General features: G+C 46.4%; 1 protein-coding gene and 1 long non-coding RNA gene across 4 annotated transcripts in view; one reads left to right on the forward strand and one right to left on the reverse strand.

The window, feature by feature from the left end:
• The window catches only part of LOC309328711 (transient receptor potential cation channel subfamily M member 1-like), a gene marked incomplete at its 3' end in the record, with an annotated part of 29,779 nt that extends 6,871 nt beyond the window's left edge, over positions 1-22,908 (reverse strand). For 2 of the 3 annotated variants that reach the window (XR_014150843.1, XM_081838989.1), the window contains exons 1-10: positions 22,774-22,908; positions 20,979-21,192; positions 19,883-20,007; positions 15,711-15,882; positions 10,860-11,034; positions 7,438-7,561; positions 5,645-5,717; positions 4,331-4,431; positions 3,621-3,794; positions 62-196 (exon numbers count right to left, since the gene is read on the reverse strand). Coding sequence is in view for 2 of the 3 variants with exons in the window: in XM_081838989.1 (XP_081695115.1) it covers positions 62-196; positions 3,621-3,794; positions 4,331-4,431; positions 5,645-5,717; positions 7,438-7,561; positions 10,860-11,034; positions 15,711-15,882; positions 19,883-20,007; positions 20,979-21,192; positions 22,774-22,776 (1,296 nt within the window). Of the gene's footprint in view, positions 1-61; positions 197-3,620; positions 3,795-4,330; positions 4,432-5,644; positions 5,718-7,437; positions 7,562-10,855; positions 11,035-15,710; positions 15,883-19,882; positions 20,008-20,978; positions 21,193-22,773 lie in introns of those variants that run through there. The other variant, XM_081838990.1, reaches the window with a different exon arrangement.
• The window catches only part of LOC309328937, a 177,497-nt gene that overhangs the window by 35,139 nt on the left and 119,428 nt on the right, over positions 1-22,930 (forward strand). The window lies entirely within an intron of this gene.

Genomic DNA, 22,930 nt, shown 5'->3' on the forward strand with positions numbered 1-22,930 from the left:
AGCATTAAGAGCACACCCGCCCCCTTGATGTTTTGGAAGGGCTCCTAGAAAGTTCACTCACAGTGTTGTAAAGCTCTTCCAGTCGTGGGATGGTGAGGAAGCGCTGCATGCTGACGCCGTTTTCAATCAGCAGCTTCACAAAGTCCACCCGATCTAGCACAAGAGCATCGAGCATCGCTTGCTCTAGGGAATTTACCTACAGAGAGGATGGAATGCACTATGAATTGAAATTCCAAATATATAGAAACAGTGTGAAGATACCATGTTGGAAGACCTGCTTTGTCAAAGGTTGGTGTTTGGGAGGTGTCACCATCATCTGTGGTCAGAACTTTTTTTCAGCTGGAACTCACCAGAACTCAGTTCAGGCACCTCTCAGGTGGCTGCCATTGCCATTCTAAGATAACAAGGGTTTGTGGTGAGTTCTGGCACCTCTTTCCCCAGAAAAACAACACTGCCTGTGGTCTATTTCATTACACATTACATTTATTTCACATTGAGCACAGATTTGCATGTGGTTCCCCCACTTCCTAATGCATGCACCAGGACCATGTGGAGGCTGCTGTGAATGACTGTACAAGTCATACAGTGACAGTCCCCACGTGAAGATGGTGATTCTCACTAACAGTGTTCTCTGATAAGTGCTGCCTGGCAGCAGTGGCGGAGCAAGCTGATTGGAGCAAGCCGATTGGGGCAGGCCAGGGCAGGATGCTCTGTGGGGCCTCCAAGGAGTCTGCCTGCCTCCTCCTACTCAGCTGCCCTACAGTTGAGGGGGAGGCAGCGGGTGCAGTGGTGGAGGAAACCGCATGGGCACCCGGAGCGGCAAACATGACGTGCACCTGGGGGTGGGGTGTCGCTATGTAGTACGCATGTGCGGTGTTGCTATGTACCTGGTTTGCCGGTGGCACAGTGCTGGGATCCTCTGCTCGCGGCTGCAGCTGCGAATGGAGGATCCTCTACATGCAGCTGCAGCCGCGAGCAGAGGATCCCGGCACCGCGCCGCTGGCAAACTGCTACGCAGCGTGCTTGTAAGGCTTCGCTACGTACAGCGCATGTGTAGTACGTAGCGACGCTGCACATGTGTGCTACATAGCGATGCCCCACCCCCGGGTGCACATCATGTAGAGGATCCTCCATTTGCTGCGGCGGTGGCGTGATGGCTGCTTGCGCCACCACAGTGGGGCACTGCCTTGTCACCCCTAGAGATGTGGCAATGGGAGCACACCACCCCCGCCCCCCATTGCGACACCACTGGGTGGGGGACCGTTTGGGGCAGCGTGGAGCCTGCAGGCATGCTACAGGCCCTGCGGTGAGTGCTGCCCGGCATTTTCTCAGCCCCCTCAGTGGTGACACCCGGGGCGGCTTGCCCCCACCGGACCCCCTTCCTCCGCCCCTGCCTGGCAGCAGTCCCTGCCCATTCCCTGCATGCCTGAAGCACACAAGGCCTCCCACAAGCATGAGCCAGACCTCATCTCTTTATTAATTTCTCACCTACACAAGGCTTATGCATTACTCTGGGCAGTTACCAGCAAGGATGGGGAATGTGTACATTTTGGTTTCTCTCGGTTTCTCATTTTTGTAGTCTTAAGTTCAGCTCTCCACGTTGCCACATCAGTTTGTGATTTAAAAACCTCAAAGTAGCTTCTCGTGAATATTCTTGTGCAAATTTCCCCTGCTGTGCACCTCTTAAAATGTACTGTCCCCGCATATACACATTTTTGCAAAGCAATTATCCCTTATTTAATGCACTTTTGTAAGTTAGTTTCAATAAAACATGTGTAATACATTTACATTGCAAAGACAGGCGGAGTCCCCAGATCCCGCGCGGTCCCCCTGTCATGTGGAATAACGACTCTAGACAACGTGCTATGGGATTAAATTGGCCACAACTTTATTAAATTTCAGATGTGGGTAGACCTTGGCTCAGGCATTGGGCGTTCTCCCTCCCCAGTCCCCAGCCGGGGACCTAGGGAGCATCAGGGTTATCCAGTGTTTGAGTGGGGGATGGGCCGGCTCTGGAGAACATATGTTCAAGCAGAGATAGCCGCCCCCGTTATGCCACCGCTGCAGGGGAGAGCAATGACAACCTTTCGGCGTACGGTCAAAGCCTCCCTTCAGAAACCCCTTTAACGGGGAACCCAGGTATCGCCGCCGCAAAGAGGAAGATGGACAAAAGGATTCCGCCCAAGGCCTGATACCACCAAAGTTGTGACGTTTTGCTACGGGAAAGGCAAAACCTGCCAATGCAGGGAAATTCCTTTCCGGCCCTTTAACAGCGACCTTGATATAGCAGCGCCCGCATACCTGTGAAGAAAAGTTAACCTGCAAAATAAGGCATTAACTGAGGGTGGGTAGGGTGGGAGAAGCTCAGGAGCCAAGTGAGGATTCCCAGGTAAGATCCTCCCTCTATTGTGTGGGCAGGTAATCCGTCCCCTACCTGGCCTGGTCTCCTTGGCAACGCTTCCCCCAGGTGGGATTGGACAACTGACTGGGGTAGGCGGAGACCTCCAGGTATCCACCTGAGGGAAGGCAAAGCCAAGCCTATGCTGATGGAGCCGCTCCAGATCCAGGGGCTGCGCGCGTCCACGCAAAGGTTGCCCCCCTGTTTTATGCGGGGAGCGGTCATTACACAGTTCAGTAAAGAACTCCACTGCAAAATTTGGATAAGTGTGACTTTCGAAGGATGGCTGTGTTTTGGCTCACCTGTTGTTTCAGAAAGCTCAAATTAGGTAAGCTCACATTTAAATGTGATCTGAACTGAGTTTCTCCCCGATCCCTAGCTATCAATATTTAAAACCAACTATTAAAACTACAATGTAAGAAAAACAGAGGACTGTAGGAGTTAAAGCAAGGCATTGGATAAAACACATTATTTATGTTAAACCACAGTTTGGGAACAGTTATGGCCCCCAGAAGTTGTTGAACTCCCAACTCCAGCCAGCATGGCCAGCAGCCCAGGATGACAGGAGCCAGGATCCAACAACATCTGGAGGGCTACAGATTCTTCAACTCCTGTGATTCACCAAAAGCCCATCTAAACAAAAGTTTTACATGCATTCCAAAACGTGCAAAGGGTGGCTTGCTTCATGGTTCAGGTGCTGTGTGTTACACCAACCTTTTGGTTTTAAAGCCCAGATAATCAACCATGGAATAAATCCATTCTGTAAGCATATGAAGGGCCACTTCAGGTAAAGATTCTGGCTTCTGGAGCCTACATCTTAAGGGCACATTCAGGCATACTTGTCATTTACACATGGTGCCAATGGAGGTGGGAAAGGTTATGCCCACAAGCTATACATGAGTGATAGGCCAGAAAGGACCAGCATCTCTCTTGAAGTCATCTTGTGATGCATAGCCACAAAACAGGGGGTGAAGCCTCTAAAACCCAACACCATGAAGATGTCTAAAAGGGGCACTGAAATACTTTTCTTCTAAAAGGGCAGCCCAAGCCACAGTGCAGTTTAGGCCCAGCTGTTCTTCAGGGGACTTCTCTCCTGCCAGCACAGATAGAAAGATACATCTGAAATTGGCTGTGAAACTGGAAAAGCACAAAGGAGTAAATGATCCGGTGAAGACAATTGGCGTTCAGAGCAATGGAAGGGCAATGCCATTTTTAAGCTCACCCAGTTCAGTAGCTCAAGTTTCCTTGGATCTGTTTCTTCCTCCGGTTCTTCTTTCTGTTTCCCACCTTTCTTTTTGCCTTTTCCTTTCCCCCTTGCTGCTTTTGCTTGAGGTGCCGGAGATTTCTTCTCCTTTTCTGGGGCTGTCCCATCCGTAACTGCAAGGCTTCCCAGTGGCTGCAGTTAACAGGACACAAAATGGAGGTTCAGGGGTTGCTGAGCCCCATATGTCCCTGCCTATGCATATACCAATCAACATTTCAGTCTGCAACAGGGATTCTAACAAAAACCTGACCAGTAGACCAGGTGAAAGACTGAAGAAAGGGGCTGCAAAAAGCCCCAGGTTCAATCCCTGGCATCTCCAGGTCGGGCTAGGAATGTCCTCTGCTCAAAACTCTGGGGGACAACACTAAGCTAGGATAGAACAATGGCCTGGCTCAGTAGAAGGCAGCTTCCTGTGTTCCTACTTCCATTTTACAGTTGAGGAGCACTGAGGCTGAGAAAGAAGCAATTAGCATGCAAGACCTGCAATTGCAAGGATTCTCCCCACCCTGATGCAACTTTACTTGCTACTGAAATCCGTGCTGATCTACTGCTAATTGCCCAATCTTCCCTGATGTAGAGCATCATATAGCTGTCCAACCTAGAAGTGGGAGTGTGGTGACATTTTATTTTATTTAAAAAACAAATAACCTCTCTATGCAAAGATTTACCGGCCAATGATGCCCAAAGACGAAGATTTGACTGCGTGCAATATCCACACGGTTCCAGGCCAGTGCTAAGCTCAGCTGATCTGGTGCAGATGCATTAGTACCTAAGCAAACAAGCAAGTATTTACCACTCAGCGTATAGAATCTCAGCTTTCTGCCAATTAAATAAGCAAGCAAGCAATTCAGAACTCCAGTCCTACTCACTACAATGGAAGTATTTTCAAGAAATATATCAAATTGTTAGTTTCAAAAGCTACAAGAAAAAACAGCTTCAGCTGGGAGGCAAGAATGAGATATGTCTTTTTCCTATCTTTGGCAAACTGAGTGAACTGAAAACATAGAATTGGTGGGGAACTGCGTATCTCCTCTGTCTCCACTGGTATGCTTGCTATGCACGTCTGACATAGAAGGTATGAATGCAGGGAGGCACACATGCTTGCAACATTAATGTCTTACTCATCCAGGAGCTTCTGAAGTGTTCAGAGGCCTCTGGGTGACTGTAACAGCTGCTGACAAAAACAATAGCTTGGATCCAAAGAACTGAGTTGAAAGTGAAAACGTTTTAGAACTGTCCTCTGAACTTTTGCATAAGCTGCTGAAATACCTCTCACCATGCAGCACTGTGATTTATTGTGGCTGTCTTACAGTTAAAGGCAGGGTGACTGAGGAAGACACAGGCTGTCACATATATCACTGTTCTCTTGTTTGGTCACAGCAAATCAGATCACTGCTACTCCAGGTCACCTAGTGGCCTTGGTGTATGGGATGGCTGGTTCAAGTGCGGCTGCATGGAGCAGACCATAGATGATGCATTGTGCATGAAGAAAGTCAATGTGACTGGTTGTGCCGACTCTGTATTCAGCGTAAACCATTTGTAGAAGGTGGAACAGGCCAAGAGTCAAACATGTTCAAATTTTAAAACCAAAGAAGGGCTCCTCTTTTCTTCCATGTCCTGAGTCATATTAGATTATCAAAAAACTTCATTAGCATACTTCTCCTCCCATCAGTTTTTAAACATTTAGCACAAGTGGCCATCAATGTAATTTACTGTGTTGCATTAAAAGAAAAACAATATCTTCTAGCACATATGATCCCAGGGTAGAAGGAAAAGTTCAGGAAAAAGAATGTAATGGAAAATTCAGTAGCAGATGTAGCCTCTATATGCTGTGCTTCTCTATATTCTAAGTGAGCCCAAATAAACATTTAACATTTGGTACATAACCTAGAGATTCATGAGTCAGTTGGTTTGCTAGCCGGATATGCAAATGGAGGTGATATATTTCATCAGTTTTCCGTATTCTTGCTTGGATAGCTCACCTTTAAGTAGAGCTGTTAAGATGGACATCTCAATATCCTGCTGCCCCTCAGAGCCCATGCGGAACACTGTGATCTAAAAGTTCAGCAAAAAGTGAAGGGAAAGTGTAAGCGCAACACCTCCATGCTCTTCTGTGTAGCTCTACTGCTTGCATGTATCAGTGATGCTCCCAACAACTGAACACAATATCCCCCAAAGCAGTCCCCAAAAGTCAAATTTTGGTCATGCTCAGGAAGCCAGGCAAGCATTGCCCTAGGCAGGCTTTCCAGGACATGGTGTTCTGTAGATGAGGTCTGGCCACCAAGAAAGCCATGTCACCATGCGTGCCCATCCACCAGGCCTCAGACGGAGACAGGACACAGGGAAGGGCTTCCAAGGATTCTGAGCATGCCTCTTGCACAACACAGCTGTGTTGCATGGCAGAAGCATTGGCAGGAACTACAATGGTGGGGTGAAGTTGAGTATCAGCAGGATGGGTTTAAGCGGGACTTTGCCATCATGTCTGCCCTGAGCCTTTCTCCTTCGCTAACCTCGTGCCCTCCAAATGTTCTGGACTACAACTCCCATCAGCCCCAATCAGCAGAGTCAGGTAGAATAAGGCTGCCTGATAGGCTGCTGTGCCACTCAGCTGCGGATTGTAGCCTTGGTTTTTAAATAATATGCTGCTCTGGTCCATGGAGAGGTCTGCAAAGCCATAAAGAGTATCATTCAATTGGCACAGGAGAGATGGAGAGGGAGACAATTTATCCTCAGACTGGAACACTGGGATTTATATTTAATCTGATCAAATTTGTCTCCTAACTTCTTGTCAAAAACAAAAAAATAAAAGAGGAAATGTTTTGCTATTGCTATTGCTGAAAAATGTACATTCTGTAATTTGCTTACTTTATTTTGTGAGGAGGGAGATGCGAAAAAAGTCATTTGTTGATGGAGGCCTTTAAGAAGCTTGATGGACAGATTATGTAATCAGAAGGGCTTCCCTACTAGCCCAGATGGTGGTGCCACGTGACTGGCTAAATATCTAAAGGGGTGGCAAAGTCCTAAAATGCTGATTAGCCAAAGAATGGTATTGACTTAAATCCAGTTAATGTGGAAGAGGGGTTTTTCCCTACCAGTGTCACTCCAACATGGATGCAGATGGAATCAGGCTAAGTAACATATTCCCATTTGTCTTTCTAGTCCATAGTTCTAGTCATAGTTCAAACATTTGGAAGGCACCAGGTTGGGGAAGGCTGATCTAGGGCAATATTGCCCACACTGATCAGCAGTGGCTCTCTGATGTCCCAAATCATTATTCAGCAACAAATCAATTTTAAAGGTAACATGTTGAACTCCAGCTCCCATTAGCCCTAGCCATCAAAACCAATGATTGGGGATTTTGGGAGCTGTAGCCCAACAACATACGGTGGGACCACATTCCCTATCCCTGGAACTCCTCAGATCTCACTCTTGGGTCCAAACGAGAAGTGAGGGTTGGAGGTTGCGAGTGAGGAAGGTGGGTCACTTTGGGAGGTGCCTGTCACCCTTTTGCCTTGGCTGTGCCTTCCATCACGAGTGTTCCTCCTCCTCCTCCTCCTCCACCACCGCGTGCTGTGTGATTTTTCAGCAGGAAGCTGGCTCAGGGAGGAAAGGGTTTGCTCTCTCCTCCCGCTGTGCAGCAGTGGCCTTGATCTGGTTCTGGCTGCTTTTGCTTGAAAAAGAATGTGCCCAGGGCCTCTTATTTGAGAAGCGTCCCCCATGCCATGTTTGGCCCTGATACTCAATTGGTTTTGCAAGTAAAGTGTAAGATGCTTACAAGTTCTTTCTTTTTCATGCACTCCATGAGAATAACAAACAGCTGGTGAGCTTGGTTCCTGCTGTAGTTAAAGGTTTTCTGAATGGTGACAAGCAGCTGGTCCCTCAGAGACTCACTTATGATGCTAAAGTCAAGAGACAAAACAGAAAACAAACATTTTCATGCTTGGACTTCAGGAATGAAGGCAAATGGATTTGTTTGTTTGGTTTTCAGAAAACAACCCTTGGAGTACAAACTTGTGTTGCTCTCCTCAAAGTAAGTCCAACTGAATTCAATGATGCATAAGACTGCAGTCTTCATTATATAATTTTAACCAGTTTAACCAGTTCTAACTGTTTAATCTTTATTTGTCTGAGCATACGGTGTAAAGCCACATCCTGTGCATGACAAATTCCCTCAAATTAGAACAGTAGTCTTCAACTTTTTAAAGACCCAGGACCCACTTTTAACCCAAGTATGTATTTAAGAATTACTCTCTTAATTTCTTATTGATTGACTGATTGCATTTATATGCCACCTTTTCCTCCAAGCTGCTCAAGGCGGCATGCATGGTTCTTCCCCACAACAGCCCTGCAAGGTAGGTTAGGCTGAGAGGCAGTGACTGGTCCAAGGTCACCCAGTGAGCTTCATGGCCAAGTGGGAGTTGTGAGCCCTCGTCTTCCAGATCTATGTCCGACTATACCACACTGCCAGGTATTTTGCTAGTTCATAAAAACAGGTCCTAGTACATCAGATGTGGCTGAAAAAGACTTCAAAAGCTATCTCACTCCTCCCTGAGCACACTGTGATGAGAGCCCTCTAACCTTGGCCAATTCCCTCTTATTTCAATTTGGCCAGCAGGCAATTCACTCAGACTCATGAGTCTGCTGAGTTTCTTGGGAAATTCTGCTCTCTAATCCGAATGAGGTGAGAGAGCTCCCCAAAGGCTCCTGTTATCAGGGAAGCTGTTTAGCCTGAGAACCTTTATCAGATCCTGGGCTTCGCCTGACAGGACCTGAGAGATCCAGCACAGAGATGCCAGATCAGCAAGAAGCTTCTGAGGTTAACTCAGAGAGAAGAGGCCTTTGGTTTTCTCTAAAAAAAGTGATGGGGGTGAAATTGTGAAAATTAAGCTGGTGAGTAATATATTTAAAAATGGAACATCTGTTCTGGAGCATACTGAAGTTGAAGTTCCCATTTTTATTAATACATCTAAATAATGTAATACTTAGCATTTATATAATACCTGAAGGTTTTCAAAGCTCTCTGCATATTTTGGTCATCCTTGCAACCACCCTGTGAATTAAGAGTTGTATCTAAGGTAGTCCTACTCTGAGTAGACCCATTAAAAGATAGTTGTGCTCGGGAGAAGAGTCGGTGGAAGAAGATTGGAAAAAAATTAAAGATTATTTACAGAAATATTGTAAAATTAATGAGCTTTAGAAAAATGGTGGAATGAAGTTATATGGCTTTGGCAGAAATGTTATAAGGAACTAGGTACAGATAGACTGTTAATGTATTAAAGGGAAAAAACAAGGTTAGAATATGTTAAGATTAATTACAGGACAGAAAACAGAGGAAGATGGAAAGGAGTTGCTGAAACAGTTAATTGAAGTGGAATACAAAAAGGGAGGCGTGAGAAAGTCAATGAAACAAGTGAATGAAAGATAAGCTTGAAAATATTGGAAGTGTTTTTAATTGTTCTTGTTTTGTTTTGTTAATTCAGTATTTTATGTAGTGTTTTTGTTTCTGTTTTTGTATTGTATTATATTGATTTGTTTAATTCTTTTTCTTTCTTTTTGTAATTTTTAAACTCTTAACAAATATTATTTTTTTTAAAAAATAAAAGATAGTTGTGCTCATTCATTTCAGTGGGTCTGCTGTGAGCAGAACTAACATTGGATCTGGCCTACAGGCTGTAATGATTGTTACTTTGAGGACAAAGGACTGAAATTGAGCAGTGCCTAAAAAGCAGGGGGAGGGAACTCTTTGGAGTCTGAGGGCTGCATTCCCTTGCAGGCAACTTTCTGGATGCCACATTTATTTATTTATTGCATGTATAGCCTACCTTTTTTCTCCAGGGAGCTGTACATTTTTCTCTCCCTCCTTATTTAATCTCCACAACAGCCCTGTGAGGTAGGCTAGGCTGAGAGGTAGCAATTGGCTCAAGGTCACCCAGTGAGCTTCATGGCTGAGTGAGGATTTGAACCCTTGTCTCCCAGTTCTTAGTCCAACACCACATTAGCTGTGCTGGGCATGTCCAGCAAAAAAAGTGGGCAGAGCAACAGATGTAGAGTAGGCCAGTGTTTCCCAACCTTGGGTCTCCAGCTGCTGTTGGACTACAATTCCTATCATCCCTGACCATTGGTCTTGCTAGCAAGGGATGATGGGAGTTGTAGTCCAAAAACAGCTGGAGACCCAAGGTTGGGAAACACTGGAGTAGGCAACACCCCAGCCATGCAAAAGCCAGAGGTTTCATTACTCCATCCACACAAGGAATTATCGCAGCTGAAGGATGCATTCCAGCCAGGCAAAAACACTTGTGAAGGGTGTGAAGCAGGGCTAGTGAGGGGTGTGGTCTGGGGAGGGGTCACAAGGGCTGGATAGAGAGGCTTGGAGAGCCACATTCAGCCCCTAAGCCTGAAGTTTCTCACCCCTGACAGAAAGTCCTCCAGCAAGTTCATAGAGGAGACAATATTGGAACCTTGGTCAACAGCTCAGGTTTTGCACCATGCAAATAAGACTTCCATTGTGCACTCCCTCCTCTCCTAGTCTTCACATGCACTATTTGATTTGTTTGAACATAACAGTCTGGTTTGGATGTTACACTAAACCCACCGTTTAGCTCCATATGAGGAACAGTGCACAAGCCTCTAACTTCAGTACTCTCAGCTCCCCTCTCCTCATCCAGTCCAGACACAAGGAAGAGATTGGAGGTGTCCACTTCCCTGTTTAAGCTCACTGTGATGTGTTGTTATCTCCAAAGCTGAAACTGTGGTTTCTTTTAGACTATGGTTCATCAAAACAAGTCAAGATCAGAAATCATGGTTTAGCCATGGCTTGTTTCAATAAAGTTTAAAGTTGAAACTAAACATAATTTGTCCAAGTTTGTATGTAGCAGCAAACTGTGGTTAGGTTAAACCAGGATGCTTCCCATCTCCTCTGGCATGTGCTGGGGGAGCAGGGGCACTCAAGCTCATGGCTTGATCAAGCTTGTTTGCATAGTGCTAAATAATGGTTCAGTGATAAGTGTGCATTGGGACAATGGCAAATTGTGGTTTCTCAAGAACATGGAAATAAGGTAAGCAAGAGGAAGGAGAGTGTGCCCAGGCACAACATTGTTTGTGTAGCTGGTCACAGCATGCTCTGGCGCTATGTATGAATAGGGACTCAGTCTCCTAACCACTACGTTACACTAATTCTAACATGTTAGTTATTCTTACCCTCCTTCTTCTGAGTACTTGTGTGCAAACGATAAGATGTCTGATGCTCGTCCGCTGCCATCACAGATCACAACAGGAAGTGGCGGCTCTTCACGCAGGCATTCCAAGACGATGGATATCACGTTGGGACCACCTTCGACTATCAGTCCAACCACAGGGACCCCCTGCCCCAGCCCTGTAGGACAAACCAAACAGGCCATTAAACACCAAGTGAATGTTTTGAAAGAGTGGAAACTTCAGGTTCTCAATGAAGCAGGATGCCGTACAAATACCAGGGCATAAGACAAGGAGAAGCTGCTGAATAATCTGTGAAATGGCACAGTACTTTTGATGAACAGCAGAACCTGCTCGTAAAACTCAACAGAGGGCACAGCAGTTACAGTGGCATAGAAATGGCATGTGTTGGTTATGTAGACATGCCGCCTGCAAAATGACAGCCATCTGAAGGCTCTCCTAAGGAGCACTATCAGCTGTTTATTGTTAGAATGCAAATAATGGTCGGTCGGCGTTAGAGACGACAGCTGAGCACCCCTTTGCTGTCCCTGCCTCACTGTGATCTCCAGGCATAGGATGACAAAGGGAAGCCCATAGGTCACAGGATCCAGGCAGACTTGGTCACATGTCAGGAAGTTGGAGGACTAAAAGTAGAAAAATAATGATCTCGCACTTGGCATGATATGTCCTCAGGAAGTAGGTGCTTAAATTCAAAATGCTGGGGGTCAGGCAGAGTTATAAGGAGATTAGTCTCAAGATGTAGTAAAAGCTGAACAACAAAAAAAGCAGAAGAAAACCCACATTCTCTTTTTCATGCACATTAGACAAATGGGGGAGAGAACACTTTGAACACCATATCCCTACTTCCAAACCAGCAATACCTTTACTTTAGACTTCTCTCTATGGAGGGGTGAGAAACCCAGTGGCCCTCCAGATGCAGTGGGATTCCAGTTGCCATCATTCCTGACTCCTGGCCATACTGGCTGATCAGAGTCCCAGGCCACATTCGCACCACACTCTACAGCACTTCACTACCACTTTAAACTGCTGTGGCTTCCCTCAAAGAATCCTGGGAACTGTAGCTTGTTAAGGGTGCTGAGAGCTATAATTCCAAGAGCAATTTAACAACCAATCCCTCTTCCCAGTGAACTCTGGAAATTGTAGCTCTGTGAGGGGAATAGGGGTCTCCTAACTCTCAGCACCTATAACAAAGAATGACTTCCGTAATTCTTTGGGGGACTATTTATAGTGGTATTGTGACCCTTTAAATGTATGGTATGAATGTGACCTAGAGTGTCACAGGCTCCCCATGCCTCAACCATGGGCCAAGCATTTTGCTGCCTGAGGTGAAAGGCAGGATGGCGTTCTCTCTCTCTCTCTCTCTCTCTCTCTCTCTCTCTCTCTCTCTCTCTCCCTCTCCCTCTCCCTCTCCCTCTCCCTCTCCCTCTCCCTCTCCCCCTCTCCATTCCACATATAGAAGCCAGCTGGAGTGGCAGCTCTGAATCTTGCATCCTGTATTGGACTTGGAGGTGGCAGGTTAGTATAGCGGACCAGAGAGGGGCCATGTGCCATACACAGCTTCCTTCCAAGAGGAGGGCTCTGGAAGGGCTACCATCTGCTGCCTGAGGTGGACACCTCATTCTGTCTAATGATAGGGCCGGCCCTAACTAAGCAGAATCACAGGGGCACTTTGAAGATTGTGGGGCTCAAAAGGTCAGACTTTGTAGCCTCCGGATAAGGAACTCCGACCCCCTGGGTACTCTAATGGACCCTATGCGCACAGAAGTGGTTCATGAGGCAAGTCACCAATATCCCGTTTCTACTGCTGAGCTCCATCAAATAGGCAGTCCATTCACACATAGGTTTTGTTTTGTTTCTTTAATTGCCAATGATTTTAATCAGGAAAATGAACTGCAAGAAAAGAGTTGACTCTCCCAAGTGCCACTGTTTTGCAGGAGAGATTGAAATACGTCAGAACGAAGGCTCATTCAAGATTAGACATAGTCTAACCTCTGTACAAGCTTTGAATGCTCAAAAAAACTGGTCATCCAGAGGAGCCCACAGCTTGGCTACTTTCAGCAGCTACTCTTTGTAAATCAAAAGATGACCGGAATGTATTCAGACACCTCTAATGCCACACCTTGTCTGACCCCTAGAAAGGGGCAGTTATGACTCCTGTTCTGCAAAAAGGGGATCTAAAGCCAAAATATAGTTATGAGTTTGTGGCAGCAGGTGGGTGGAAAAAAGGGTGAAAGTCCCACCTTGGCTTTTGGGCCAAGTAGGGCAAAGGATGCCAGAACCAAGTCCCCCAGGAACTGATGTGTGTCATGATCACTCAGCAATCAGAAGTTTTCCAGCTGGATGTAACCTGATAGTGGCAGCTATGCTGGGTCAGAAAGGTGGAGGAAAACTGCGCTTACTTAGTCCCCAGGGACACTCTAGGCATGCTCAGAGGCACTCTCTCACCAGCTGGCATAAGAATGATAAGAGGAGCCCTGCTGGATCAGGCCAGTGGTCCATCTATAATAATAATAGTAATAGTAATAGTAATAGTAATAGTAATAGTAGTAATAATAATAATAATAATAATAATAATAATAATATTTATTTATACCCCCTCCATCTGGTTGGGTTTCCCCAGCCACTCTGGGCGGCTTCCAGCAGAATATTGAAATACAATGATTCATCCAGTATTAAAAGCTTCCCTAAACAGGGCTGCCTTCAGATGTCTTCTAAAAGTCAGTTGTTTATTTCTTTGGCATCTGATGGGAGGGTGTTCCACAGGGCAGGTGCCACTACCAAGAAGGCCCTCTGCCTGGTTCCCTGTAACCTCACTTCTTTGCAGCGAGGGAGCCGCCAGAAGGCCCTCGGAGCTGGACCTCGGAGCTGAACGATGGGGGTGGAGCTGCTCCTTCAGGGATACTGGGCCGAGGCCGTTTAGGGCTTTAAAGGTCAGCACCAACACTTTGAATTGAAGGAGGTCCTCTTCGCCATCGCTATCGCCACTTGGTAGGCTCAATGTTCAGCTCTAACCCGTGTCCTGTCGGATTCAGAATGAGTTTTCTGCCACCAGTGCTCCAGCCGTCTCAGTGATGGTTTCATCACCCTCAGCTCCAGGGAAAACCACGGGGCTGTCCGGGCTCCATGCAATCGGAGAGGGCGCTTTGGAGCCAGACAATTGATAGCCCTGGTTAACTCTGCATTCCAGCGGGCCACCAGGGAATCAGCTGAAAGGCCATCTACATGGGATAACACATCCCCTACCACTCTCTGGAAACCATTTGGATCCATTAAGTGGTGGGGGTGGACCATCCGAATCGGTCCCACCTCCCTGCAGAGGGGAAGGGACACAGAGAAGTCCAGTTGCACCAGGAAGTGATCTGACCATGGCACTTCTTTTGTTTTGCTTTTACTTAGTGTCAGATCACCCACATCCATAGAGGTGAACACCAGGTCTAAGACATGTTCACGACTATGAGTTGGGCCAAACTTATTCAGGGATGGCCTCATGGAGGCCATGCTTTCCACGAAGTCCAACGCCCTGCTTCTGAGGATGAAGCAGGGAGTATTGTTGTTCCACAGCACTGGTATTCAGCAGCCTGCTGCTTCTGAACAAGGAGGCTCCATAGAGTCATCGTGATGAGAAGCCACAGACAGGCCTCATCTCCTCTTCCATGAATTTCTCTTATCCATTTTTAAAGATAACTAAGCTCTCCTCACATCTTGTGGCAACAAGCTCCATATTTATGTCCTGAGTCTCATTACTGTCTGTCCCAAAACGACCACCTCTCATTTTCATGGGATAAGCCACACTTCTAGTATTACAAGAGACAGAGAGAAACACCTTCCTAACCATATTTTGGGATTGAGCCTGGGCTCCAGAGCAGGTTCTGAGCCTGAGCTGGCAAGTCAACCTATGTGCCCAGCAGATGCCTCCACCTTTCTGCCAGAATTGCCAACAAGGGAAGCAATTAGCATCCATGCACAGTTTTTAATATGGGTCTGGCAGTAGAAGGCCTGTTAGTTTTGGTATGTTTTCAGATTCAGGGCACTGATTTCACAGGCAGTGGTGTACTTCAGTGTACAAAGAACAGAGAAAGAAAGAGGACCCATTCTATTTATACAGGATATATTGCCTCAGACCACCAGTGCACCTGCACATCTACAGAAGACGGAAAGGGCTGGCAGCTGAGGCCAATAAACAAATAAATGTGCACTTACAAGTCAATACATATAACGTGTGGGTGCAACAAATGTGTGTTTACCAGCCGTGGGCGTCATATAGGCATCCATGGCAGGAAACTGGCATTTCCCATGATTCCTTGCTGCATTTGCTCAGGGTGATACACCTGCATTCACCACCACGAATACAGCCCACTCTGCCAGCCACTTTCATCACTCTTGGGTAGCGGTGGGCAAGTGCATGGGCAGGGGATGCAAAGCGGGAGTCGCCAGCACCTGCACTCTTCCGTTGTGCCCCCACAGAAACTGAGGAACGGCCTCCCAGAGGAAAGATGCCCATGCTCTTCCTGGTGGACTTCTCCCAGTAAGGTCCAGCACTGGCCCAAGACATTTTGACCTCTCAGGTGAACCACAAAATGCCCCCCTCCAGGGAAGCAGGGGGAGTGAAGCTCTGCATTAAGCACAAGGTGGGGGGGATAAGGATCTAAGAGTGATGCATTTCTTGGGGGGCAGATCTGCTGGCCCTGTGGATCCTGCTACCTCATTGCTGGCCTGGCCCTGGTAAGGTCTATTGATCTTCTACGGATTTTTGATAGGGAGTTATACCCATGAGGCTATTCTGCACTCAGCAGTGACCTGTTTTGTGAATGAGCTATATATCTCTGGTCAACTTACGTGTGTTGATTTTTTGGAGTGAGATGTGTTTCTCCAGCTGGCGCCTCAGTTTCACTTCTGCCCCGTATTTGCCAAAGGTGCCATTGTCAGCCAGGATGAAGTGCGTATGGGAACTGTTGAGCACAGAGAGTTTGCTTAGTGGGTTTGACATGGTTTGATAAACTCTTGTCACCTGTCAAAAAGAAAGGGGCATTTTTAATTTAAAAAGAAAATAGAAACAAATAAAAACTGGGTCATATTTGCACTTGCATCTGGATTCTGGGAATACTAGCTTAAACAGTAATTTCATCTCCTTCCGGAATCTTTGGGAACTGTAATCAGGGAGCTAGAGATCTCTCAAAAACCTTGCCAAACTAGAATTCCCAGAATCCTTTGGGGAGGCAAACCATGGCAGTTATTCATTTACTTGTTTTTTGCCCTGTAAAGTTCTCGGCCATCACACAGCACCCCCATTCTTCTATTTTCTTTCTTCTTTTGAAGTAGATTAGGCTGCCTCCCCATATCTAACACACTAAACACTCTTCCACCCGGGCTCTGAATTGCTTGGCACTTTAAAGAGGGTTTGAAGCTTTTCATGTACGTTATGTCAGCAGCCCTTCCTCACTTGCAAAGTGGGCCAGCATGATTATCTTCTCATTGCAAAGGGAGGGCAGAAAGGTTCTGGCTTGCTGAAGGCCTTCTTGTGAATTTGTGGCTGTGTGAGGTAAAGTTGAAGCTAAGGATCTCACTGCTCAGCCAACACTGATATAAAGCTAAATTGGTATAAAACTGTTTACAATGTGGACCTCCCCTCTGGACACTATTTCCAGTGAAGCCACGTTCAGAAAGTGAAAGACAGCTTAGTATAAAAGGCTCCTGTCTTTGGAGTAGTAAATGGCAATCTCAGTGGCCCAGATGAACACAGTGGTACCTCTGGTTGCGAACAAGATCCATTCTGGAGCCCCATTCGCAACCTGAGCAGAACGCAACCTGCATCTGCGCGGGTCTTGATTCGCCGCTTCTGCGCATGCGCGTGACGGCATTTTGAGCATCTGCGCATGCGGCGAAACCCAAACATAGCCCGTTCTGTTACTTCCGGGTTGCTGCGGGACACAACCTGAAAAGATTTAGCCTGAAGCGTCTTTAACCCGAGGTATGACTGTATACAGTCGTATCTTGGTTGACGAACGCCTTAGCAGTCAAACATTTGGGTTCCCAAACACTGCAAACCCAGAAGAGTGTTCTGGTTTGCGAACATTCTTTTGGAAGCTGAATGTCTGATGGGGCTTCTGTGGCAACAACTGCAGGAAGCTCCTGCAGCCAATCGGAAGCTGCGCCTTGGAAGCTGAATGTTTTGGAAGTAGAACGGACTTCCGGAACGGATTCCGTTCAGCTTCCAAGGTACGATTGTAGCTGTCAGCCACTGGGTAGCTCTTCATTCTGTCTGGGGTGCAAAGGGGAAGAGTGAAGTTGGAGGCAGACGTTTGCTAGCTGCAGCTTGTTATACAGGCATAAGAAAAATGCAGCTGTTGAATTCTCCTCTTCTATCCCAGCTATCCAAGCCACAAGACTCCAAACACTAAGATTTACTGATACTAATATTTGCATTCTGCTTTTTTCTGCACACAAGAGACCTAATACTAAAGCACTAGATGAATGAGATCCAGCCATACTCAGATGTGCACCTGCCCTGCTCCTCTGGCACAGCTGCAAGGAGGAGATTGCTTTCATACTAAGCAGTGTCCCGTTTATGTCTGAAAAATTCAGGGAAACTGTGGTTACTTTAAATGTGGATTTGACAATGCATAATATCATTGTTGCATGTGTTTGTGCATAAACCTATTCTGTCCCACTGCCAAATTAATCTGCATCCCCACCCCTCCTCAAACTTCCATGAATATTTGCATATTCATTCACCATATACTTTGGAATACAGTGGTGCCCCGCAAGACGAATGCCTCGCAAGATGGAAAACCCGCTAGACGAAAGGGTTTTCCGTTTTGGAGGCGCTTCGCAAAACGAATTTCCCTATGGGCTTGCTTCGCAAGACGAAAATGTCTTGCGAGTTCCTGCGGGTTTTTTTCCCTCCCCCCCCTTTTCCTAAGCCGTTAAGCCGCTTATCAGCTGATCCGCTGATAAGCCGCTTAACAGCTGATCGCTAAAAGCCGCTAAACCGCTAATAGCGCTAATCCGCTAAACTGTCAATCCGCTATATGAAGAGCCTCACGGAACGGATTAATTTCGTCTTGCGAGGCACCACTGTATTTATTTCCTTTCAAAATAAACATTTCTTTAAAAACAGATTAAACTTTAAAGATGTGTTTCAAATTGCATTTTTATACGTTTAGAGACAAGAACACTGTCCAGAGATGTGCAAAATCTGAATGATAAGGCATATTCTGATCCACGCATTTGATTGCAAGTGGAAACGCCTGAGCCCTCCCTTGAGGAGTGGGGAGCTGGGCAGCTGGGGCTCGTCCCATATCCTCATTCATTCCTCAGATGAAAATAGGGACATTTCTCACTCCCCCCCCCCAGCTGATCCTCCTTGATCTCCCATTTTTGTCCACGCTCCCTACAGAGCATTTCCACCCCCCCTTCAGCAACAGGACACAGCACACCCACCCGCCACCATCCCGAGAAAACCCCTTAATCCTGGTTTTATTCTTTTCTTTGGTAGATTTACAAAAAGAAAAGCACACACCAATAAATAAATTTTAGAAAGGGGGAAATATTAGATGCGGCTGCACAAAGCATTAAAAACAACAACAAGACCCCTTGTGCTCTGCTCCTCCTTGTTTCCCACCCAAGGGGGCCCTGCCCCTCAGAGCTGGCTGGGCCTCTGGGGTGGCGACATCTCTTCCTCCTCACCCGCTCTCCAGCCGGGGTAGCTTTTGTAATTCTGGGACTGTCCCTGGAAAATCGGGACACTTGGAGATATGTCATTCATGTAACACTAAACCAGGGCTGGGAATCCTTAGACCTTGGGGCCAAATGCAGGGCTCCCCCCCAGCCTCTCTGCTTGACTTGCGGGGGAGGGCCCTCTCTCCAGGCTCTGAAGCCACGGCCAACACCAGCCCTGCTTTGCAACTGGCTGGAAGGATGATGCTTCTCGCCTGCCTGGAGGGAGGATAAAGAGGGATCTGCAAGAGTGTGTAGAAAACAGCTTGCTGCACAAAGGCAAAATTCACAGTAATTGCTCTGCTCACTTTCGCACTTGGCCCTGACCACTGCTGGCAGCTGGCCCTCGGAAGGCTGCACAGAACAAAATCTTGCCCTTAGGCTAGAAAAAGTTGGGCCCTTCCCCTCATGCTAAGAGATTATCATCGGTCATTGAGGTCTTCCACCGAGGGTCTTCTGCTGGTTCCCTTCCTGCGAGAAGCGAAGTTACAGGAAACCAGGCAGAAGGCCTTCTCAGTAGTGGCACCCTCCCTGTGGAACACCCTTCAGATGTCAAGGAAATAAAGAACTACAGAGATTTTAGAAGACATCTGAAGGCCGCACTGTATCAGGAAGTTTTTAATATTTGATGTTTTACTATGTTTTTATGTATGATGTAAGCCGCACAGAGTTGCTGGGGAAACCCAGTCAGATGAGCAGGGTATACATAAATAAATAAATAAATAAATAAATAAATAAATAAATAAATAATAATAATAATAATTGTTATTTAGCGCTACATTCAGCCTGAGATAAAGGTGGCTAAAGGCAAAGAGAAAATGGACGATTTAACAGTCAACCCCTTTTCCCAGGGAACTTTGGGAACTGGAGTTCTCCAGAGGGGAATGGGGGGGGTCCCCTAACAACTCTTAGCACCCGTAATAAACTTCAGTGCTTTACATGTATTGTGTGAATGTGGCCTGTGAGAAGGGCCTCCAAAGCTCTGTGAAGATTGCCTCCTTTTAAATGAATGGACATGGTGCTGCATATCTCTAAGCTGGGGAAAGCTTCACCTGTTGATTTCTGCCTGTAACATGGTTGACAAAAGAATGCACAAAAAGTGGCAACCACCATCCTCCCCCTTCCCTCAAAACTCCTGCCCTGACCTTTGGGTGCAGTGCTGCATAAGGCGACACAAGCAACCCCTTAATGCATTATCTGATTTGCTGATAAGAATCAGGGGATCCTAGCAAATCAAAGGCAGTGAGAACAAGAGAATCTGGCAAAAATCCACAGAATGTGTGGGAACTTACATCTTTCCCAATCAGATCCTCCTTGTTTTCCACAATGCCCCACGGAGCAATTCCTATGGCACAGATGCGTCCTCTGGACTTGGAAGAGTGATCTTTCAAGGCATCTCCAACGTGGCGAATGACACCTACAGGAGGGAGAGAGAGCCTTCTCCAGTAAAAACACCCCCTTCATTTCTCATTTATTAAGATACTCCAGGGAGCACTAGCTATGAATCTGCTTTAATGGAAGAGACACATAAACCTGGGCCCTTACTTTACCGGTACCATGTTCCTCAGTGTTTTCAGGAAGGTTGCTTAAAAGGTTTTAAATGCACCAAATCTTTAGAAAGAATTGAGCACTTTAGGCCTCCCCCCAGCAAAAGTGAGTCTTGACTCATTCTCAATGAAAGTGATGGAACTTATTAACTGGGACTGAGCCCCATTCCATTTCGGTTGTGTGCATGGATGGGCATGCCAGAGTCACAGCTCAATAAAAGTCTGTTCTCACAGTCACCCTCCCAGCCTCCCTCTATCACACACATGCACAGGAGCACAATAATCCCTGCCTTATCAAACAACCAGTGTTGGCGGTCTGGGTTCCACTGGCCAGGTTCTTCACATAACTTGCAAGGTTATGACTTTTCTTCCCCCTTTGTATGTGACACTCCACTTTTTGCCCCGACTCAGTCTGTTTTGAGGTGGTTTAGTATTTTAAAACGCAAAAGTTGGCAATAAGAAGATCCACATGGACAAAGGTTTAATATAAAAATTCACAGGATGTCATTGTTTCATTTTGTTCTATGAGGTGTCCCACGCAAAACTGAAAATGGTATAAAAATGTCTTGTTACTGTGTTGTCTGTTGAACCTTGACTACCGGCTGTTGGAAACAGACAGGGTTCTTAAACGGGGATTTATACAGCTCTCTGGCAAGGCTCCTAGCACAGGCCAAGGGAGGAGAGGAAACGTGAAAACAACACAGTTACAGCCCCTTGGATTAAATCCCTGCTCATCTCCCCCCCACCCCCGGCAAGAAAACATTACGTTGGGGTCAGGCTAATCGTTTTCATCAGCCAAAGGTCAGCATACAAGTAGGCGGGCCAGCAGTGCACTTCTCACCTGTACTGACTCCCCCGGTGAAGATCCAAGCCCCTGTGGTCATGGCGGCCTTGATGAGGCCCTTCCCAAAGACTTGCTTCAGCTTGGGTTGCAGCTCGAAGTTCTGCAGTCCCCCGTGGATGGATATGAGGAGCTTGGGGAGCTCCAGCTGCCAGTCTTTCACCATCAGGTGGAGCAGCGAGTCTGGCTTTGTGTCATATGACACTCGGATGTACTGCAAGGCAGGTGGACACAAACAGCTTAGCAGCTGGGATCAGCTTACTTAAAGGATCTCTTTACTCCATCCATGCCTGCTCTTTGTAAGTGCCACTTAACATCTGCAAGAAATTTATCCTTCAGTGTGGCAGCACTGTCAACTCTGGAACTCCCTGTCCACTGATATTAGGCAGGTGCCTTTGCTGTCTTGCTTTCGGTGCCTGCTAAAAACTTCTTGGCCAGATATGTAGTTTTATTATGTATATTTGTTGCAAAACTGCTGGTTTTACTTATAGTTTGATAAATGTTATGTATATTTGTTTTCTGAGCTGTGATTTTAATAGTCTCTTAAAAGAATGTTTCATGTCGTTTTATGTAAACCACTTAGAGGGTTTTGTTGATTAAGCAGTATATATGTATCAGATGCTCCTCAATCAGATCCAAAGTTCACCAAGTTTAGCTTCCCATACTGGCCAAGCAGGTGCACACAAAGCAAATCCACAAGGCAGCACATGAAGGCAATGACCCTCTCCTGATGTTTCTCCCCAACATCTAGCATTTGGAGGTACACTCCCTCTGAATATGGAGGTTTTGCCAGCTAATGCAACTAACAGCTATTGATCGATCACTCAATTCCCTTTTAAAGCCATCAGAGTCACTGGCCAGCAGCACAGTGTCTCACAGAAAGGAAAGTATGTGTTGTATGAATAAGTATTTTCGATTGTCTATCCTAAATCCACTGCTGTTCTTTTTTATTTGATGGCCCCAAGCATAATGCAATGCAGAGTTTCATGATAGGTTTTAGCTGAGATTCTGGCATTGCAGGGGGTTGGACAAGATGACCCCTAGGGTCCCTTCCAGTTCTACAATTCCATGATCATTCTAGGATACTGCTACTCTGCACATGCGCAGGCGAATCAGAGTGACACAGCAAAGGTAGCAAAGACGGGCTTGCAAATCAATAATGCAACATAAACAACAAGGCGTCTTGTGGCACCATAAAAGACCACGCTAATATTTCAAGAGTAAGAGGGGGAGGGGGAGGAGCTCAGCTCCCTTCCAAAGACACAAGGTGTCTTTGCCCAGTCTAAACAAAAGGTGGACTATGGGGGACAGGACTGTGCCACTTTGATGATACACTTGATAGCTGTAACAACAGCAAAAATGCATCTCTAAATCCAGATGTAAGGAAGAAGGGGTTAATCGACCCTTTCCCCTCCATTTGCTGTATGGAGGATTCCCCTATCTTTGCTTACTGGGAAGCCTCCTCATTTGCAACTCAATAGCTCGTTTTATCTTCACTGCTTTACAAATGTCAGCAGTCTTAACATTTTGGGCTTCCCTCAATGTGGTCTAGTTGCCAAAGGAAGAATCCACTTTCCCAAACTCACTTTAAACAAAAACTGGAATCTGGTCATTGTCTAGTAGTAGTAGTAGTAATAGTAATAATATCATCTATCTATTTATTTTTTATACCCTGCCCATCTGGCTGGGTTTCCCCAGCCACTCTAAGGACATTCCCCGTGCCAGGCTTCGGAATCTACCCCTCTCTTCACTGGGCTATATTGTCTCTATTGGTGAAATAGAGGATACCACATACCATGGACTTGTTGGTGTGCCCTCCACCTTGGAACTCAAGATTTCCATAGGCATCAGTTGGGAGTGCCTGGGTGTGTTTACTGACAAACCACTTCTCAGGCTGAGTATCCACCTGCTTCGTTGCGTCTTCTTCATTCTTGTTCGCAGTTATACTGGGA

This window comes from Podarcis erhardii (assembly GCF_964252035.2).
Source record: "Podarcis erhardii genome assembly, chromosome: 14".
Taxonomy (NCBI): domain Eukaryota; kingdom Metazoa; phylum Chordata; class Lepidosauria; order Squamata; family Lacertidae; genus Podarcis; species Podarcis erhardii.